The 20,666-nt window shown below is 38.1% G+C and overlaps 1 protein-coding gene across 10 annotated transcripts in view; it reads right to left on the reverse strand.

Annotated features, from left to right (window-relative positions):
* The window catches only part of LOC141906761 (CLIP-associating protein 1-B-like), a 37,612-nt gene extending 17,147 nt beyond the window's left edge, over nt 1–20,465 (reverse strand). For 5 of the 10 annotated variants that reach the window (XM_074796109.1, XM_074796110.1, XM_074796108.1 and 2 more), the window contains exons 1-23: nt 20,409–20,465; nt 18,745–19,109; nt 18,186–18,264; nt 17,357–17,400; nt 16,849–16,905; nt 16,611–16,702; nt 16,015–16,188; nt 15,848–15,912; nt 9,510–9,635; nt 8,550–8,698; nt 8,085–8,230; nt 7,507–7,642; nt 7,343–7,413; nt 6,968–7,105; nt 6,379–6,576; nt 5,938–5,987; nt 5,209–5,340; nt 3,903–4,022; nt 2,972–3,154; nt 2,280–2,375; nt 1,882–1,946; nt 1,694–1,798; nt 755–817 (exon numbers count right to left, since the gene is read on the reverse strand). In XM_074796109.1, the coding sequence (XP_074652210.1) occupies nt 755–817; nt 1,694–1,798; nt 1,882–1,946; nt 2,280–2,375; nt 2,972–3,154; nt 3,903–4,022; nt 5,209–5,340; nt 5,938–5,987; nt 6,379–6,576; nt 6,968–7,105; nt 7,343–7,413; nt 7,507–7,642; nt 8,085–8,230; nt 8,550–8,698; nt 9,510–9,635; nt 15,848–15,912; nt 16,015–16,188; nt 16,611–16,702; nt 16,849–16,905; nt 17,357–17,400; nt 18,186–18,264; nt 18,745–18,924 (2,469 nt within the window). In that variant the 5' untranslated portion in view covers nt 18,925–19,109; nt 20,409–20,465. The remainder of the gene's footprint in view (nt 1–754; nt 818–1,693; nt 1,799–1,881; nt 1,947–2,279; nt 2,376–2,971; nt 3,155–3,902; nt 4,023–5,208; nt 5,341–5,937; nt 5,988–6,378; nt 6,577–6,967; nt 7,106–7,342; nt 7,414–7,506; nt 7,643–8,084; nt 8,231–8,549; nt 8,699–9,509; nt 9,636–15,847; nt 15,913–16,014; nt 16,189–16,610; nt 16,703–16,848; nt 16,906–17,356; nt 17,401–18,185; nt 18,265–18,744; nt 19,110–20,408) is intronic. The other 5 variants (XM_074796106.1, XM_074796113.1, XM_074796112.1 and 2 more) reach the window with 5 other exon arrangements.
* Nucleotides 20,466–20,666: the final 201 nt, after the last annotated feature.

Raw genomic sequence — 20,666 nt, forward strand, 5'->3', positions numbered from 1 at the left:
ACTCAGTCAATGTGCATCAGTGTTATTTCTCAGGTATAATTCGTAATCAGAGTTGACTGAGCTATAGCAGCAAACATCCGTCCGTGCCTTCGAAATGAAATAGACATTAAACTGCTAGTTGTTTTTTAAGGCACAAACTGTTGTAGTCAGGCTCTGTTACACCGGGAGGTGGTTACACAGACTAGTGAGTGAAATATACACATTACATATACTATAGAGAAATAAATACCGGTACACACATGTTCCCGCAACATTTTACAAACAGACATCTTTCCTCCGCATTTTATACAAATCAATGAATTGTGGAAATAGAATTCACTTGAAGCTTACATTTCAAAATATAATATACGCATGAAACTGAAGAATGAAATGTGCTATGAGCCATTTTCATAAACTCATAATGTTTTTGAAAATGGCTCATAGCAGTTGAGTTCAAAACATCAGAATCCTCTCAAAGCACTTCTTTGTATAGTGGTTCTATTCATTCCCATCAATCAGACAGTGGCTTGTCAATAATAATCATGCATGAAGCTGTTCTGAAGAATTCGATACCCCCTGTACTGGTTGGTGAATAAGAGGGTTCTTTCATAGCCTAGAATAAGATTATTTTGTTACTTCAGAGGAAAGATGTCTCGTAAAATTTTGTAATATTAAGATATAAAGAGGTAAACGTCCGAAGGGGTGCGCGTATCAACTACCACCGATGTTTCTATTCAAATGTTGGAATTGTTGGGATTTGATTTGTAAAACGTACCCGTCGAATGTATGACTTTGACCGTCGTCGTAGAGGTCGAAGTCGCCGACCCTCGTCGTCACTCTGCGTAGCGCGAAAACGTCGAAAAAAACGAAAACGAATCAAAAATAAAGACGAATAAATAAAATACGTACAACGTTTCGTTCGTTCGTTCGTTTGCGAAAACCGACCAGGTCGAGAAAATCATCACGCAATTAAAAAATATGAGAAAACGAAAAAACAAATGAATGATGATGAGAAATTATTACATGACACGGTAAAAAATCAGCGATGCTTCAATGATATGAACCCATTTCCAAAACATAATACAGCATTTACACAAACACAGCAGTATACTCTGTTGTCCAACCTGTTTTTAAGAGATACAGGGTTCTCACAGATCAGCAAATCCAAGATTCCTTGATATTTTCCACGATTTTCCCTAACGCTTAACCAAAAATCCCCTGATTATGTTATAAGATATCCTCAAGAGAGTTTAAGAGGTTTTTTGTACCACTCTCGTCACCAGCCAGAACAACGATATACCGTTAGAGACTGAGGAAGGGTGGTAGGAACCACCCAAAATATTTCAAATTAACTTTTCAGTCTTTCAACAATTGTGGGATTTATATCTAATTTTTCATCACGTATATCGTGATCTCGCTGATTCAATGATACAGCAAAAATAATTTTAATTGCCTGATTTTTCATGATTTTCAAGAAAAGAGACAGAACTCCTGATTTTCCCGATCTGTAAAATTGCTGAGGTTAGCCGGATTTGAGGTAGAGTTAATCTCGGGTTTAAGTTAGAATCAAACCGTCTTGGGTTGCATTCACGTGGAATCATTAGTTACCATTAGTCCTGAGAAACATTTGTTTAGAACGAACTGATTAGGTTTTGGTTTACACAGTTTTGTAACCTAAACCCTGGAATAGATCTAATCAACGAGCGATACTGACCTCATAACTTCTGCCGAACGAGCGATCGGAACAAACGCTCGAAGTTTCACTCATGTTATCATCGGATTCATCTTTCTTCACATTGCCGACCAACGATTTCAAAAACTGTGACAAAAAACAAAGCAATTCAGTCAGCAATTATACACGCAGTAATTACAGCACGGCTTAGATGTCTAACTATAACTTACCAACGCATCAGCGACAGCTCTTTCAGCATCAGTACCGAGTCCTAGAATTCTTTGTCCCATCGCTCCTAGGAGAAATACAGCTAACATTACAGATATCAAATTATCAATTACCATTTAAGACGAAGAACCGTAAAACCGAATAATCTCAGGCTAAACTTACTGTAAGGTAAGGGTGCTTAATACGCAAATGAATAGAACAAAGGATCCAGTTCCACAGTCAAGAGTTAGAGTTGATTTTTCAGTAAAAATTGCATTACAGTTAATTATTGAGTTACCGTTAAAATTACATTAACTCTTTACTCATGACTGAGGTACTGGGTCCAGGAATCTTCACATCGCAGAAGAACACGATTTGAATGTCGCAGTGCGAAAGGCAAATTAAACAGAAGAATAGCTACCTTTTGATTCACTGCGCGGGGTACGAAGCACTCGCGTACCGGTGCTAGTGCTATTATTACTACTACCGCTGTATCTGCGTTCCCGCATACCTGTAACTGAAGCCAGGGATAGGACTGGTTTTAATTTCACGCCACCATATACCGCGTACCTCATTGATTAACAGCGTTGGATTCAAGCATTCGGAAGGGGAGCAAGAATCATAATAATTTGATTGTTACGATCAACAGGAAATTAAACAACACTTTCTATCCTTATTATTCTCGTTCTTTCTAACGTTATTTCTTCAATTCTCACCAATCCTTAATTATCCACCTACGTATTTACTCAATTAACTATATCTTCCCTCGGTTATAGAATTAAATCACACCTGACGATGGTCACCACCGACACTCCAAAACGTTATTTCAATTTTCGATTTTTGATAAATATAGTTTATTGTATAATTCAAAAAGTCCGCACTCAGAAGAGAAAAACAACTCCACAAGAAGTTTCCTCCAGTTGGTGATTTATTTTCTACATTTAGACTATATCCAGTCGAAACATTGAAAATAAATCGTTAAATAAAGAAAACCTTTTGTGGACTTGTTTTTCTTATCTGAGCATTTTACCGATAGTTATACTAGCTCAAGGAAACTCACAAACGTTTCATCTTTAGTTCGGGGATTTTTATACTAAGTCCGACGTAACTTACGTGATTGTTTACCGGTACGCGTTGGACTGGTTTCTCGACTGGTGCCCTGACTGCGCGGTATCGCCGACCGACGGCGTTGACTAGTACCGATCGACGATGATTGTTGCGACGGCTCGTTTTTGGCGTTGGCGCCGTACGTGTAATAACTCAACCGCGACGACGGTGAACCTGATCTACTACTCGCTTTAACACAACACATTTAAACAAAATCAATTAATCAATCATCAAATTGCATCGATATCAAGCTAAAGCAAACAAACATTCTACAGGGTGGCCACTTATACTTGACTTGTAACTTTTTCCCGATTTTTAGGTTTTTTACCAAATTCCCTGACTTTTTCAAAGAAAAGAAAATTCTCTTGACTGTTCCCTGATTTCCAGGTAAGCGGCCACCCTGTTCAAAGCATAACGAATAAACTAATGTATTGTCAATATAGAAAATAATATATCATCTAACTATTGATGATATCTGAAGTTTATTATTCTCACAGTTTTGAGATTTCATGATAAGATTTATATCAATTTCGAAACCGTTAGAATAATAAAATTAAGGTATCATCAACTGTAAGATCTTTCATAATCATTCTAAGCACATTAACTAGGCAAAATTTGACGAAGATGCAACATTTTAATGGACGATTGATAAAAGCTCAGTCATCATTGATATGAAGGCAAGCATATATGGTCAAACTAGCTTTAAAATCACTGACAGATAAGTCATCAAAACAATAATGAAGATGGCTCCATCTTTTAGTCCCAATTATTCGCTCAATACAATCAAATTTTCCAAGTGTAACTCGTCATCAGCATAATCAGTTCTGACTATGACGACTTGGCGAGTTTGATTAAGGTACATATTTTGACGTGGCTTGAGGCTAAATCTTAGTACCTTAGTCTCGGTCTACGCGCTTCTGATAACGAATATACTTACGTTGAGATTGAGATATTCCTACTTTCGAACGAGGCCTGCTGCGTTCTGGTGAGACAATGTTGTGCGCGGTGCTCTGACTCGATGAAGGAGTTTTCGCGACTCCGTTTCCTTTGCCGCGAGCTGAAATAATAACCGTATGAATACGTACGTGAAAACTCTGCAACAACGAGAACGGATAATGAATGCTAGACAATTCGTCTCAGAGGGTACTGGTAATCAGTGTTCTTCATATGCTAGTTTTTTAGAGGGCCTGCATTCAGTATTGATTGAAAAAGTGACACCGATTCGAATACAGAGGCAACTGAGTTTTTAATGTATAAATGACCAGGGTAGCTGCCCTTCTAAAACCTCTTGCAGAAAACACTCAGTAATCCTCAAATATATTGATTACCAAGAAAATCCTCGAGGAAACCCATAAGCAATACTCATATCATTTGATATATATGATAAATGTTGGTATATTCTAAGAATTGAAAAATCACAAAGCATTTTTATTCATTTGTTTTTGCAGTGAAATAAACATCAGATTTCAATATGATTGAATTAATATAATGGTTAACCAAACGGTGAAAGCATCGTTAATTAGATTTGTGAATATTAGGTTTTAGTTTTCCGCGATTGTCCCTGTACTACTCCTACTGACGTGTATGCCAAAATAGAAAATATAGAAACATAATGAAAACATTTTGTCTTTCACGCATAGTTGTTGAAAGTGATTCTACACGAGGAATAAACACCAATCAATGAAAAGAAATTGACAACAACATATGTATTGAAGAGGAAAAATCCACCCTAGATCAACCAAATATTGCCAAAAATACACGTATCTTATATATTACTCAACACCACAGATGGAAGAAAACTACACCGATATATACATGCCTTTCAATTTAGGAGTTGGAGGAGAGGCTTTCTTGGCAGCTGAACTAGCCGTTTCCTTAGATGCTGCTTGTGGGTAAAAACAATAAACTCACTGTACTGTACATACCCGAATATATATATATATATATATATATATATATATATATATATATATATATATATATATATATATATATATATATATATATATACCGGTACATATATTCGCTCAATCGGTTTTATCAAAAGTTTATCACGGAAATAACAACCTCCAGAAGCATAGGCTCCACAGGCTAACAGCATATAGGATTCATAAAAGAAGTCGTTCTAAATATAATAGGTCTTAACGTCATATTCTATTCTCCACATCTGATTAAACAGAGGTTATTCTACAAACCGAAATATAGTGAATTCAGTGAAATCGTCATCGAAGAAGCGAACTTACGCAGTGAGCTGTATGAATTTTGCGGCACTCGAGCAGCGGTGGTGATTGGTCGACGCTGGTTAGTTGTCAGGTCAAGGTCGCTGCTAGAACGCATTATATGCCCGGACGTGTTTCGTGTACGGGAACCGGAATCTGCAGACGACAAAATGTTAATGTTATAGCACTCAGTGTTTGAAGCCTGCTCACCATCTAGACCAGGTTCTACAGTTATTGAGCGTTAATTTTCACTTAAGAGTTGAACTATTTCAAAACGAACCAAATCAACTTAAAACTTAACTAATGGTACCCACAGTTACATGGATTCAAAATTGAATAATTTCATGGCGATTTTTCAATTTTCCCAAATGGAAATAGAGTATTCGTAAAAGTGAACGTAAGTACCATCAAACTACAGGGACGTCAACACTTAAGTTGTGACTGGTTGATAGAGGTGATTTTCCAAGAAAGATTGCTGAAGAAAGTTGCTCTTAGGCAAGCAATTGATATCCTTGTTGACAATAGAGCTCCCAAATATTTCTGAACCGGGAATTATGATTTGAAATCTCCAAATTTATTTCCTGATTACCAGGCACTCACTGTGGAACCGAGTCTGGTTATGAAAAAGCTGGTGAAATTAAAAAGCGATAATCACCGCACGCAAAATCATTGAGTAGTTATCTGCATTATTTCAGTATTAGAAGCAGTGAAATATATCATAACTAAAGCTGGGGAACTTTAACTAAAACTTACCAACTGTAGCTTGTTTTACAGGACGAGTGGCTGTCCTCCGTGCAGCGAGGCTGTAAGATAAAATGATCAAAATTGTGTGTCACTAACCGAACTTAACCGAAAAATTCCCTGATTAGATATCCAGAGGTTCCTTATCACTCATTATCAGCAAGAACAACGAGGCACCAAAAATCAAAATTCCCTGATTACACATGCATTACATTGTGTTAGATATCCTCAGTGGGGGGTTGTTTCTTCTGAAGAGGTTCCTAGCACCACTCATCACCAGCCAGAGCAACGAGGCACCAAGAATTCAAATACCCTGAATTTCCTCGATTTTCAAGAAAAGAGTCATAATTCTCTGATTCTCTAATCTGTAAGAACACTGGACACGGCCACGGTACAAAACTCTGCCCAAAATGACAGCGACTGCTCGGAATATGACGAGAACTATGAACAAACCTTGATATATCGTATCCGCGATCAGTACTAGCCGAGCGTATTCGAGATTTCGGCGGCGCGCGTCCGATACTGTTTAATGAATTATTACTCGACGAGTTGCTCATTTCCCCTTCGAGCATTCGTTTTTTCGCCGGCTCCAACGAATTCAATAAACTGTCCGCTTGATCTTTGAAATGATTCGCGAATCCCCAAAATGCTCTGAAATTAGAATTTACGATAAGAATTCGGCATGAAATCCGAGCGTAGGTTGTTCGGAAAACATCAACCGCGAAATATGGAACTGGCTCCATGGCTTAGTTGCTGAAGAGTATCTGTATACAACATACTGTGAATTTCTACCTCTACATGACCTGTCCTGTGGCATGGTGGATAAGGTGTTTGACTCACAACCGAGAGGTTGAAACCATGTTATACAGGTAGGACACATATCAGTGCCCGTCGACTCACTGATTTAACAACAAAAGTCGTACCTGGCGAAAATCTTCGACACGACGAAGTTGGCCAGTAATAGGTAGAACTACGGCGAGTTTATTTTCAATAAAAACTGATGTTGTGTCGTTGCGCTTAAACCTGATGGTAGTGAACTTACTTTCTGGCTTTAGCTCGAGCGTCGGCGTCAGCGTCGTTGATACCGCGTTTAATAGCGTCCTGTAGATTAGCGATATGACGCTCTAGGGTATGAGTCGGCCACGTGTGTAACAACTGCTCCAAAAAATCACATGTATACCTGAAAACATAACAAACCAGTTTTAACGTACAGATTTTCCGACGGCTGATAAACTAATGTATTCTCAATGCTGTAGAATGATCGGATATTTCGAGATAAATCTACATTCTATCATTAGAGACACAGTAATGTGTTTCTCTGTGGATGAGATTCAGAAACGGTCAAGACGAATCAATTGTGGGATTGTTCTTCAGATTTGACGGTTTCCCGCCCGGGGTCAATAGTTTGCAGACTTACTTTCTGATGACATTTGATTTAGACGTGAGATTTCCAGTGATTATCGGTATCAAACGTGAACAATGAGTGTACTGGAAATGAAAGCAAACAAATAATGAACCGACTGTCCAGTTTCGGTGATATATAAAACCCTGAAAAAAATGTTCAAAGCCGAATTCTTTTACCTGTATAATAAACTGGAAGCACACCACACCGGAAGTGGCCATGATTTTAGCGCTATTTGGAATGAGTGAGATTATATTTGGCGTCAGCGTTTCCGCAAAGTGGTCGAATTTCGAACCCAGCTGTTGTGACATGTAACTGAAATATATACCAAACACAGGAAATGTTACACATATATTTCTGATGGAGGTACAAGAAGCATCAATTCTGAAGTATTCTATGGGTAACATATAAATTATTTTGAAATTGAAATGAACAGACACTATCACTATGGATGTCAACTTCTTGACGTGAATGGTTGATAAGGCTTATCAACCATTACGGTGATTTTTAAGAAAGTGCTAAAAGTTGCTCTTGGCAAAGGCTACATGAAGTGCCAATGAATTTTTCAATTTCCGGATAAGAGTAAAATCCATGAAATTTCCAAACATTTCTAAGCCGGGTAATATTATTCGAAATTCCTAAGTTTTTCCCGATTTTCAGGTACTGCAGGGACCCGGATTAATAAATATGGTATGTCACTCAAAGCCCACGTGCAGCGGGGTTCATCGTTGTAAATCATTCACGGACTAAAACTTACGCGATCGTAATACAAGCCTCGCGCACGACCTGCGACCTCAGGTCCCCGACAGCTGCTTGAAAACTAGCCTCCAACGGTCGTAGATTCTGGAAAAATTCGTCATGATTCGTAGCACCATTCACGATCAACGCACGGAAGATTTTCAACTGGAATTGAAAAATGTCACCGGATCATATAGTGGAAAATGAGAGCAGCATTGAGACAGTAAATACATGAAACTCTGCACTATTATCCAGTCAACCAGTGAGTCTAGTAACTATTGAGCAGGGCACTAGCATATGTAAGTAGTTTTTAATGAGATAACTAAGATTTTTGCTTTGATTCTCCTCATGAAGAACATGTTGTCGTTGGTCCGATTATTTCAAAGAACGATGAACCAATACAGGATCAAAAGATCATACAACGCCATGAGTTAACTACGTGATAAGCCATCTTCGCTTCATTCGATATACTTTTTATACGTACGCTTTCAACACGTTTTTCCCAATCACATTTCGGGTCGCTGAGTACGTTCTGTACTTTATTGATGTGTTCTTGAACTTCACGTCCGGAGAAAAACTGCACTTTCGGTACATCTTCGAACGCGGCGATAAACGCTTCTTCATCAACGCCACCTAGAAAACAACGTCAATACCGCGGTATAGAGAAAATATCAATCAGAAACTATTTCAGTTGTTTTGTATATACATTGACAAACATCGTATGTTCTTTTCTCATTGGTTTAAATTCTTAGTCGCTTCGTTTTACACGTATTCAACTGGATTCACACTAAATCACACTAAAAAATTGGGCTTAAGACTAGTTGTAATATCGAGACAACATAAGTTTCAACGGTGAAAATGATTTCTATTCAAAGGTGTCTAGCTTTCTATAGTGAACAATGAATGAATGAATGTTGTGTGGAAAGGCTGCAGCAGTACAAAAGTACAAAATATCACTAATGTATGATATAGAAGAAAGTAAAATCGGTGAAGTGACAAACATTTACGAATGATATTCTAGAAAGCGACATTCATACCATCACCGGAACGTTTCCTTCGATGTTGGGCTGTAGCAAAACATGGAAAATATCACCGTTATATAAACATTTTCACCTGACGGACTGACGTAATACGCACACACATCGAACCAAAGAGAAAATATCCACGACTGATGAGAAGATACGACATTCCAGGTATTACAGTTAAAATACACACGCAATAACTGAACGAACAAAATCAATAATGAACTCGATGCCGGTTGTACAACATTCGAATACATGATTCAACCCAAGAACAGTCAAATCTTACGACTGTGGAGCTGCATTTTTTATAAATGCTCTAAAGTCTCGATTTTTTCGAGCTTCTCACTCAACAAGCGGAGATCGGGGAGCCATGAGATTAGGCCGCACACGTATCGGCAGGGGATTGACACTAAAACACGAACCTGTGACCGCTTTTGATGAAGTTGATGGTCGTCGGCCGATTGCGGTGTTCGTGTTGCTTCCTCTCCTCGTCGCCGACATCGGACGCCGTGAAGATGAAGTTTCATCGTCTGTTTTCGACGCCGAAGCTGTAAAATATAAACGAATATTCAATGCGTTAATTTCATTTCTATATAAAATGCGACGATTAAAACTATAGTGAGAATCATCTCGGGATACGAGATCCTCCATTGTTAGTATCTCGCCTCAAAGTTTGGTGATATCCCAGTTAGTCTATGATTTAAGTTTCTAATCAAGAAGCTACATATCCTTCACAAGCCACATGAAAAAATTAAATCGAACACCTTTTCGGCAAATCGGGATGGTTTCATTTCAATTTTAAGAGAAGCCAAACAAAATATCTTCTAGGCTCAGGAAACGGAGAAAACCGAGCCCTACATAAACATGTATTCCTTTACATCGAAACCGTCTTATCATGATAGTGATAATGCATTACATGAGACTGAGAGACTTATTGTATACACATAAAACAGGTTATTATCATTATCAAATATCAGTGTAACTGATCTGATGAGCCACCTGTCTCAATCCACTTCAATTATAGGCCTATTTACAATTATTCGCCTACCGAGTACTGTGAAGGGTATAAATGGTAGTAACAGATTGTTATGATGGACTGTATTCTAAATCAACCCCTGGGCCTCATTTCATAGACACATATTATCATCATTATGGTATCTATAGCGCATGTATCCGTAGGATGTGATCAAAGACAAATGGCAAAAGAGTTTTTAGACATTGTCTGAAGATCGCTTAACTGTTTGACATACCCTAACAAAAGAAAGGGAACTTATTCCATTTGCTTTGGGCAACACTAGAAAAAGAGCGAGTAGATTAGTCAAAAGATCGAGAATTTTGTTGCGTCATGTCGTCCTGAAGATGCTGTATTGAATTGTCATATAAGGGTTGGGTGTACTGAACTGATTTTCAGTAGATTGGTTGAAAGATCTAGATTTTTGAGGCTTCATATCGTCCTGAAGATGCTCTCATAACGACGTATTAACTTTAACACAGGGGCTCATCATTAACACAGGGGCAGTCCAGGTAACCCATATTGATACCAGTCTATAAAACCAGCCCCTGGATATTATCGATGTATAGCCTAACTAAAACTCACACGCGTGGCGGCGCGTTAATGTGTGTTTACTTGTGTATTATCTGAAAAATACAGCAAGAGATTTCACCAAAAAAAAACACACGCAGCTCCCCACCACAGAAAAACATGATAGATCTGCTGATAAAAACCAATTTACATTCCATCCCGACGGACTTCCCTGTGATTTGAACTAGGGTCAGGTACCAATTGATATGGAGCTTGTTCTGAAAGATGAACGTATATTTCTAAAATGGTTTTAGTTGGCAGAGCTCGGATGACTGAAGCTATTCAATTGGGTACAGAGACAAGCTTAGACCGGAGTGAAAGCCCAAAGTGCGCAACCGTGCTCTGAATATATGCAACTAAGCCCACAGCTGATCCTAACAGTTGGCGGGATTGCCAAAAACGGCGCCTTACCAATTTTTTTGAACAACGATGTTTTCCATCCCCCGGAACGCGTCATTATTCCTGGCATAATTCCCATCTGTTCTACTGGTTCATAACTTCATTCATACTCCAAAAAATCGAGTCAATCAAAATGACATAAACCGACGCGTATCACTAATTAATTAGATCCGTTATCACCGGTTAGAATGACTCTCAACTATATTGATATTCGATAAGATAATAATGTCGACTAAAGATCCAAACTGAAGAATTGCGTGAAGAACGAAATAACACTTTGCATCAGACGCAGAAAAAGAGGTCCATCTGGCAAAAACGGCAAGTTCTCCCAGTATTATTCCCCGAGCAGAACTGAGTCTGAGCCAAGAGTATCCTCTCCCTCTCTCTCTCTTCTCTCTCTATGTCGTTTCTCTTTACCAGTGATGTAAAAGTTATATATACGTAAAAGTGAATGCACGTTTGCTGCAGAGGGAGAGGGATGTTTCTCCTACTGACGATGATTCATAAAAACATCGAGAGAAATAATAAATCTCCAGGCAATACTCAATATTAGTCTTACAATGAATGACGAAAGCTGGGCAAATTTTCATTCATAAATTGTGAAAATCAAACCAATTGCAGAAATTAAGTTAATTCGGATGCTTTTGCATAACAAAGCAGCAGACTGAGGTATTAAGCTTACAAAGCAAAATGAAATAAAATAAGACACCATGAAAGTGAAATTCCTTAGCAAATGAAATAGCAGCTGACACCATAATAATCTAAATATCACAATTTGTCAAACATAAATGGTCAAAGGGTCGATATTAATAGGTTTTGGAACAGGTGACCGGGTCGAACTCGATGACCTTAGATTAATTCAAGTGAACAAATCCTCATATGACTAAAAGCAAGGTCCCCGCAAGGAAAACACAACCTAGCGTAATAAATACACCATAGAAAATACTGAAAACACCTTCAGTCTTATTTATCATATAAACACTTGTACGAACAACATTGCTAACGTTTCTAACCTAAACCTCGCTACTCGACTGCCTGGTATTTTTACGACAGGTTGCTTTCCTTCTTTATCTATACAATAAAACAAGCGTAGGAACAATACTAAACAATTACTGCATCAATCATGTCATATCTGTAAGGTACGTAGCTATACCATCGCTGTTAAAGAACTAAGTCATGACTTGCCAAGGCTACTGAGTGAAAGACTTGGACTGATTAGGGGTGCAAGTTCTATACCGCCCTAAGACTGAACGTGCGGAGACAGGCTGAAGAACTAGAACCAACTGACCAGTGAATGCATAATGTTTATCAGTGTTTCTGATAATGATGCTCAAGATGTGTAGCACATGTAATGAATTGAATGAGATCAGGTGCTAAAATAGATTCCCAGTTCCAGTGGACAAAGAGGTATACTTCCAGTATAGTACATGATGAGGCGGCCTGCAAGACAGCCATCCGCAATGTTTCCCAGTATTGTCAGACACTGAAAACTATGGTTTCGTTTGTCTTCGAATTAGCTTACTCTACGTCAAACGGAAATAATACGCCTCACTTCTGATATAATATAGTCACGATTTGGAATTCTGTGAAATTTGGTCCGTGCTTAAAAACATTATCAAAATGATGCAGTGCAAATGATAGGAGTCAGTTCCAGAATCAGCTAGCATTCACATGGAATAATTTGACCTGTACCAAGATTTGGCATGGGCGATGATTTGGCCAGTGTCAAACAAACATCGATTGACCAAGTTGGTACCAGCGTGAATGGTTGACCCCACGTGCCTATTCAGCAATGGGCCAAATTTGGTCGCAGTGCAACATTATCAGGCGGTGGGGGATGTTCGAGTTTTATGAGTATCTCGAACAGTTGTATAATATGAATGAATGCTTTAGTTACAGATACACAACACGAGAACAAAGTCTGAAGAGAAACGTTTTGTTTGAGTTGAAGGAGTAAATAAACCGTGATGAAACGCTTCATAGCTTCTTTACGCCGTCAGTCTGCTGGGTTCGATTTCATAGCGCTGATACCCCAGATCTACTGGCTGATGTGTTTATGAAACTAGAGATAAATATTCTACTTCAAAAACTATGCACACGCTCTGATAATAATAACGTGAGGTATTATGAGCTGAACGTATAGTCTGGGATGTAGGTACATACACGCGATGCTTTCCCGATGTCTTCTCCAGAAACCGGTGCGTAGATTGGAACATGTGGTGAAGGTTTTGATGAAAATGAAGGGGGTCTGAGTCACCAGTGAGAAAATCTCTTGATTGAGTCGATCATTCCACCTTCGCTCTGCAACAGAACCGCACATCAGAATGCGCACAGCCTAAAGGCTATTAACAGTAGCTGCAATGTTTCACAGATGATTTTTCATCGAAATTTTTAACTCTTTAAAAATTAAGACGTCGGTAAGTATGAAATTTACTTAACGAGTTTGTCAATAGACGACTTTTCACGGTGGACCGTCCACGAACGGAGGCCAAGAGATGAAAGGCCTAAAAACCTTTACTTTTAGAATTGATCGAAATGAAACAACTTTCTTCGATTACGCACTCATACAATCTTACGCATGAATTCTCAAACATCTAATATCAGTTTACTGTGTAGCGAACTCACTCTCTAACACACGTCTTAATCAGGATTGTTACATGATAAGCATTCATCATTATCTTGTTAATTCATGAAATAGCTGAAGATTCATTAAACTATACAGTGAAACATCGTTAAAACGATCTCGAATATAACGCTTTATCAGTTATTACAAACATAGAATTTCGCCCCAAAAGTGGACAATTCTAATAATTTCATACTGGATATTACAAACTATTGGTTATAACGAACATATTCACCGGGGGCCAGTCGCACAAAAGTTCATAGTTATTATGGTATTTATCTGGTGGTTATCTTTAAACCAACTGGCGGTTACAGTTCGTTATAACGAGGCTCCACTGAATAGTTTTTAACTAACTTACTAGGACGATGCGGTACTGGAATTCCGGTTTTTTTCTGAGATTCAGAAGCCATCAGTTTGACTTATAATATCGCCGATCACCGCTTAAACAGAGCGCATTATTCCCGTTAAGAACAGTCGATTTTAAAGATATCTTCAATAATGTGTCCGCTCGCAAATACGACAAACCCAAATCACCTATGACCAACAGTTTTCGTGTATATTATATCTACTCCTGATATATATGGACGTAGCACAGACTTTAACCGATGCGAAAATCGAAATTATCAATTTCCGGTATTGAATGAGTAATATATTCAGAATAGGACACGTATAAAAGGAACTGTCAACGTCTTTCGACGTAAAAATGCTCGTCTATTTCAAGTGAAATCGTACGTATGAATAATTTCAGTGCAGATATTTATTCACTAAACCTGTATTCAACAACTAACTCATAATAACCGACACGTTTAAGACATTCTTTAATTGTAAGATATCAAAATGAAATCTTGCTATTTTCACAAATCTAGAATCCGAAATCACCATCGAATTCAACGAACGTTTTTCTCGAGCTAACCGATCACAACCTGAAATTCGCACCGGGCCTGAATTCCGAGGATGAATTCAACAAATTCCGAATACATCTGTACTACGCACGAAATTAGCAAAAATTTACGACGAGCCAAAATAAACGTCTGTTTTTATTATCTAATTTTACAACGAACACAAAGAACCCGCGCGTTTTCAATTCCTAAAATTCAATGAAGCGCTGTCAATTGGCGAAGACCAATGCGGCGTCGCTGTTTTTCGCAACTACGCGCAAAAATTGGGGACAAGTTACGGCCGAGCGACGTGTGATAAATAGACGCATTGAATTGGTTAAAATAATGAGAAAAACGTCATCTTGGTCGCCGTCAGTTCAATCATTCATTCACGCCGTTATTGAAGACATTTTAACGAGTAATTCTCTCTCTCTCTCTCTTGAGGTGAGTAGAAAAACTAATCTTAAATTTGCACATAAAATCTCAACGACGATTTCGCGTGTAAGTGTTTTTCTATTCATTTTACTTTAATCGATTTGAAGGAATGGTTTTCCGGTCAATATAAAGCGGTAATCATTGGGATATAGGTGAGGGCATTCTGTGACGCTAATGATTCCACTTGAAACGTTCTCAGGGACCGTTCATATATTGCTGACATACCGGTATCAGCTTTAAGTATTATGTAGGCTACATGGAATTGGCAAATTTTTCAAGTTGGTCCCTTTTTAGATTTACAGCATGCCGGGTATGAGAGTTATCCTCAATCTATAGATGATTTGAGAGAACCTATAGGATATCAACAAAATGACATATTCCAAGTTTTCCCTAGAGGGGTTTAATTGCTACTCTGGGACGGGTTCTGAAGAGTTAACACATTCGCTGCTTGCTATGAATATACTCGTACTACCGGTTCGGTCAACCCGTGAATATATTTGTAGCTTACTCTTCCTATTGAGTTAGATATTTGCATTCTGGCACACAGGAATGATACATGATTGGCCACTGCCGCTATGTGAACAAATTTGGCTTCATGCTCAACAATGTTCATTGGTCAATTTCGAGCAAAGGCTGACTACATAATAATAGCTACAGTGCCAACCTACGAGTATATTTGTGTTGGCAATTGGGGGCGCCACCGTATCATCGCATAATTCTCAAGATTCTAAGACGACTTTTGGAACTAAGACACTACTGCACTACATGGCCCTAGTCACAGCCCTAGAGTTCAAATAATTCCCACACACCGGTAAACGTAAAATCATCTAAAAAATACATTACCTTCTACAGCGACCATTTCACCGGCTTCATGAACCTCATCAAATCTTTTATACAATATATTCAATCTAAAAATTACGAAAAAAATTAATAAGTAGCGCTATTAGCAGATACGCATATGGATGAGACTTACGGGACTCGTTAACAGAAATGTAACCCGCGGTACTCACTTTTGTTGCGAGAGACCCTTTTTAGCGAGGTCAGTTCGAACTCGCTCACCGATATGACGATATATTTCCACTAATGTTTTAATTGCCGTATCGCGAACCTGTCCGTTCTGATCGTCCAAACATTTAACGATCGACGGAACTAATTTAGAGATTGTGAGAGACTTCGCGCCGTATCTAAAAAGAAGGAAATATTTTAAGCGAGATTGATCGTGTAAAAACTTACCTTTTTCAAAAAACATTCTCTCGAAATGTCACAATAAGTTTAATATGTGCCGGTATTTTATGTTAACCACTCTGATACACAGTGTGTGGTAAATAAACGTTACTACTTTCATCAAACTAAACCTTAAAAACTTCCGAAAATCATTGAGTCACATGATAAGCCACTTATTCAGCAACAACGCAGTAAATAGGGATGCGATGATGCGTGAAATCATCACTAGAAGGAGCCAGCAGCAAGCTAGTACTTCTCGTATACAAATACGGCATGACTCATAATCAGTGCGCGTATGAGAAAAACAAAGTGGTTCAATATTATGAGTTGTAATACAATAGTAACTAGTTTTGAGCATAAAAGAAAGGAAGCGTGCACTTACTTATTGATAGCTATGATCAGTGTTAACATGATGCCTTCGCGGATCTTCCATAATTTATGATTAAATGCAGTCATAACGCGTTCGAATAAAACCTGGAAAAAAATCCGGCCACGCGACATTAAAACTAGGCACTAAAATATTGATGACTAATGAAATTAAATTTCATTTTGAACTCGGTAAATGTCGTAGAGTTTGTTTAAGAGATTTTTTTCAACGTCCACTACTTGAAGTTACTCACTTGCGCTCCAATACAATCCATTATTGGTACCAGAGTATCCAATGCAGCTTCACGCACCTACAAAAACGATATCAGTATGTGACAGTAATATGAATGGAACTATGAAGAGAATAAGGGTGGGTGGGAGAACCCTTTCATCTTTGTTTTTGATAATTACAAATTCTACAAATCCCCTGAGCTTTCCCTGATTTTTCCATGTGATCAACACAAAATTCCCCACATGAATCAAGAGAAATTACTTAAATCTAAAAATCTACAATTCATTAATTTTTCATTGAATCGCAATTGAAGGTAACAAGAAGTCAAATAGCATTATCCGAGTTCCCTGAGGTTTCCATGTTTTTGGTAAAATTTGTCAAATTCCCTGAATTTTTCTTGATTTTTCTAAATTCCATAGTTTTCCAGGTCAGTGGCCGCACTGTATTTGATAATTGTAATTGATCAATGGCAAAAAATTGAAAATCAATTTTTGCAAGTCGAACTAGATCGTCAGACATGTACCACATACCTGGTCTTTGTTATCACCTGTCCTATCGATAATACTACTTATCACTGTAAGAGAGTAAACATTGAAATAAAGATAATACAGATTGTAACATAGGCCTACTTAAAGATTGACATAAATCGTTGAAAAAATCTCGAATGTAGGCTAAACGAACTTTTATAAGTATATCACCAACAGTCTATTCCAATTTCATATAAAAATTGAAGGGTATTCAGTAATGATTTCGATCTCAGTATTTGTCAGATATGTCTTCTTCTACTCTCAGGATTAAAATATAAAACATTTTTTGATTTTTGAAATTTCATGACTCAAAATTATTATTATTGGCGAAACAAACATATCAATTATGAGTTAACGCTATTATAGAGATTTAGTTCCTGGTCCTGTATATCGGATGATATGCGGGAGCGCACACATACTTCAATACATCAAACACTAATTTTCAATATGTGAATTATGCGAAGAACAATGTATGTTTACCGTTAATATGCAAATCTAACAAGGCTTTCATTGTACGCTATCCCCACCACCTACCGCTTAAAATAGATTCATTTCAAGTACCCCGCTAACCCTATTTATTGCGTGTATACACGTAAAACTATTCCCGACAGTAAATTTGCTCACGACGATTATACCGTAATTTGTCTCAAGAAAATCCGAAGAATTTCTCTTTTTAAGCAACGTAAAAATTCCTAGCAGGTATATGAGAAAGTTTGCCACCAAGATTGGACAGCAAGTGCCGCGATGACACGAGTATTTCTGGTCCTAACCAGATTAGGTCCTGAATTTTAACATGGATCAAATTATTCTTCCGGTAGATGATATTACTTACCATTCGGAGCATGATGTCTGAAACTGGGTCCCATTCTTTTGATCAGTAGAACTAATATTTCCATCCCACCGATACTAATCTGGAAGATGAAAATATAGCAACCGATTTATTCATCTTTTCAGGTGACAATTCATGGAGCCACAGACATGTGAGCTAGAGAACATAAACACATTGATTCCGGAAAACATTTTAGCCCTTTAGGCCTACCATAAAACCTGCATCATTCGGATCAGTCCAATCCGCATTTTGGTCTGTCCCAATATATCTAATTGATAATATCCATTAAAAAAATCCATAAATTAATATATCTAAAATATGATGATTTCTCACAAACCAGATGAATATTTATCAGCCAAATAGAGAGCTACGTTTGCAGCTACTGTCTGGACAGACTGAGTAATGAGCACTCAGTCTTACACTGTCATAATAAGTTTATCATGAATCAACACTGAATTTTCTAGGTTCCAAAATAGCAAAGCTCTACCACAGCAGCTTCATCAGTTCCTCGTTAATCGAGTTCTATTGTATCCTCGATTTAGAGAAATGTTGATTAGCCTACCTTGAAGTTACTGCTGCTAATCCAACCTGAAATCCCATCGACGAAGCGATCGATTCCATAATCCGTTTGTAAAGAACAATTCGGTTGGCTTAAATACACGACGATATCCTTCAGACTTTGACTGCGTTTGTGAATGTCCTGTGACAGGATCGACGGCATACACTCGTCTAAACTTTCCATTTTATCGGCCGTTTCAACTTGAAAGGTAGAAAGCGGATGTTCCTCTCGGCGGAAGGCGGGCGGGGTTAACGATGATTGACGGCGTGGGTGGGGGGGGGTTAACGATGATTGACAGCGATGATCTATGCGTTTTGTTGTCCGCGTTTCGTAATATCACATGTTTCAATTCCGTTCCAGAAATCGTCCTGAAATGTTGATAAGAAGAGTTAGCTTAGGAAACGATGTACAGTAATCCTAGAATAGACAGGTGGTTGCACAATGGGTGAACGCAAATGCTTATGTAGCTAACGAAGTCAGCGCCTTAAAAAATCTCAATACTCCCAAATCCCTTTCTTGAGATGTGTATGTAACCACCATTACTCTGATATCCGCTTGTTTCCATCTCGAGATTTACTACAACCAACTGTATCCACCTAATGTCTATTTATTAATTGATGAGACCTGTTTTTCTGGGATATTTTGCTTACTTTTTGGGATACATACCTCATTTATGTCTTAACAGAATGCCAAAAATCGCGGACAACAACTGAATATCCGATATATTTCCAGTTCAGTACCAATTAGATGGATTGGCAAAAAGACTCCTTATGTCCAATTGAATGAGAGAGAAAATCCTCCATTTTGTCAAATTTCTTGGATTTGAACATTGTTACCATGCCTACGCCACCCTGATTTAGTTGTTGAGACCCCACAAGAAAAATAACTTCATTTCGTAGGCATGGTGACAATGTAAAAATTCAAGAAATTTCACAAAATGGAGGATTTTCTCTCTCATTCAATTGGACTTAAGGAGTCTTTTTGCCAATGCATCTAATTGGTACAGAACTGGAAATATATCGGATATTCAGTTGTTGTCCGCGATTTTTGGCATTCTGTTAAGACATAAATGAGGTATGTACCCCAAAAAGTAAGCAAAATATCCCAGAAAAACAGGTCTCATCCATTAATAAATAGACATTAGTAGTAATGACTGAACTGTCTCTTTTTTCTTCACTTTTGGCATTGTGAGGCAAGGGATAACTTTAAGTCAACATTGAGCCAAACAGAGTGAATATAAGCAGCAAGCCTGGCAAAAAGTGGCAGGACTGGGTATGTTTTGAAAGACGAAAAGGAGCCCGAGAAAAGGTTAGGCATTATTCCCTTTTTTGTTTACTAACTGGGTATGGCCGGGACGATATGTTGAGATATGTAATGATGCATCTACTATGATAGCTGTTGTTTGAACCACTGATTGTTCATCTAATGCCGTGGTGCTAGGAGTGAGTACTCAAGCGGCGAGATGCTGGGATGCCGGATGCTGGGCCGGGTGTGTGGGATGGGGCAGCGCAAAAAAATGAAGTCTGCTGCTGATTCGATTTGCATGACCCAACAAAATACTGCATTGGATGACTTAACCTTTTCAATAAAACTATCATCTGCGTATATAAATAATCTGCCTTTAACTGAGTGCAATTCAATAATGTAAGAAAACGTTTATCTCTTACCTGCAGCGGCAGCAAGTGCTGAGAATCGTAAACCTAAAACCGAGGAGCCGTCCGCCATCTTTCTTTTTTCAAATTCATGACGTCACATATTTATAACCTCTTACAAAATAAATTCACGTTTGTTTTTGCCCGTAATCGTATTAGAATAAACCACTGTAAATCCAATTTGTGAATAGATGTTCATTTATCAAAGATTACAATTCAGTAATTTTAGTATCTTTGTTGAGAGTATGCGTGGGTTAATGCAATAAAATATTA

This window comes from Tubulanus polymorphus, chromosome 6 (genome assembly GCF_964204645.1).
Source record: "Tubulanus polymorphus chromosome 6, tnTubPoly1.2, whole genome shotgun sequence".
In the NCBI taxonomy this organism is placed as follows: domain Eukaryota; kingdom Metazoa; phylum Nemertea; class Palaeonemertea; order Tubulaniformes; family Tubulanidae; genus Tubulanus; species Tubulanus polymorphus.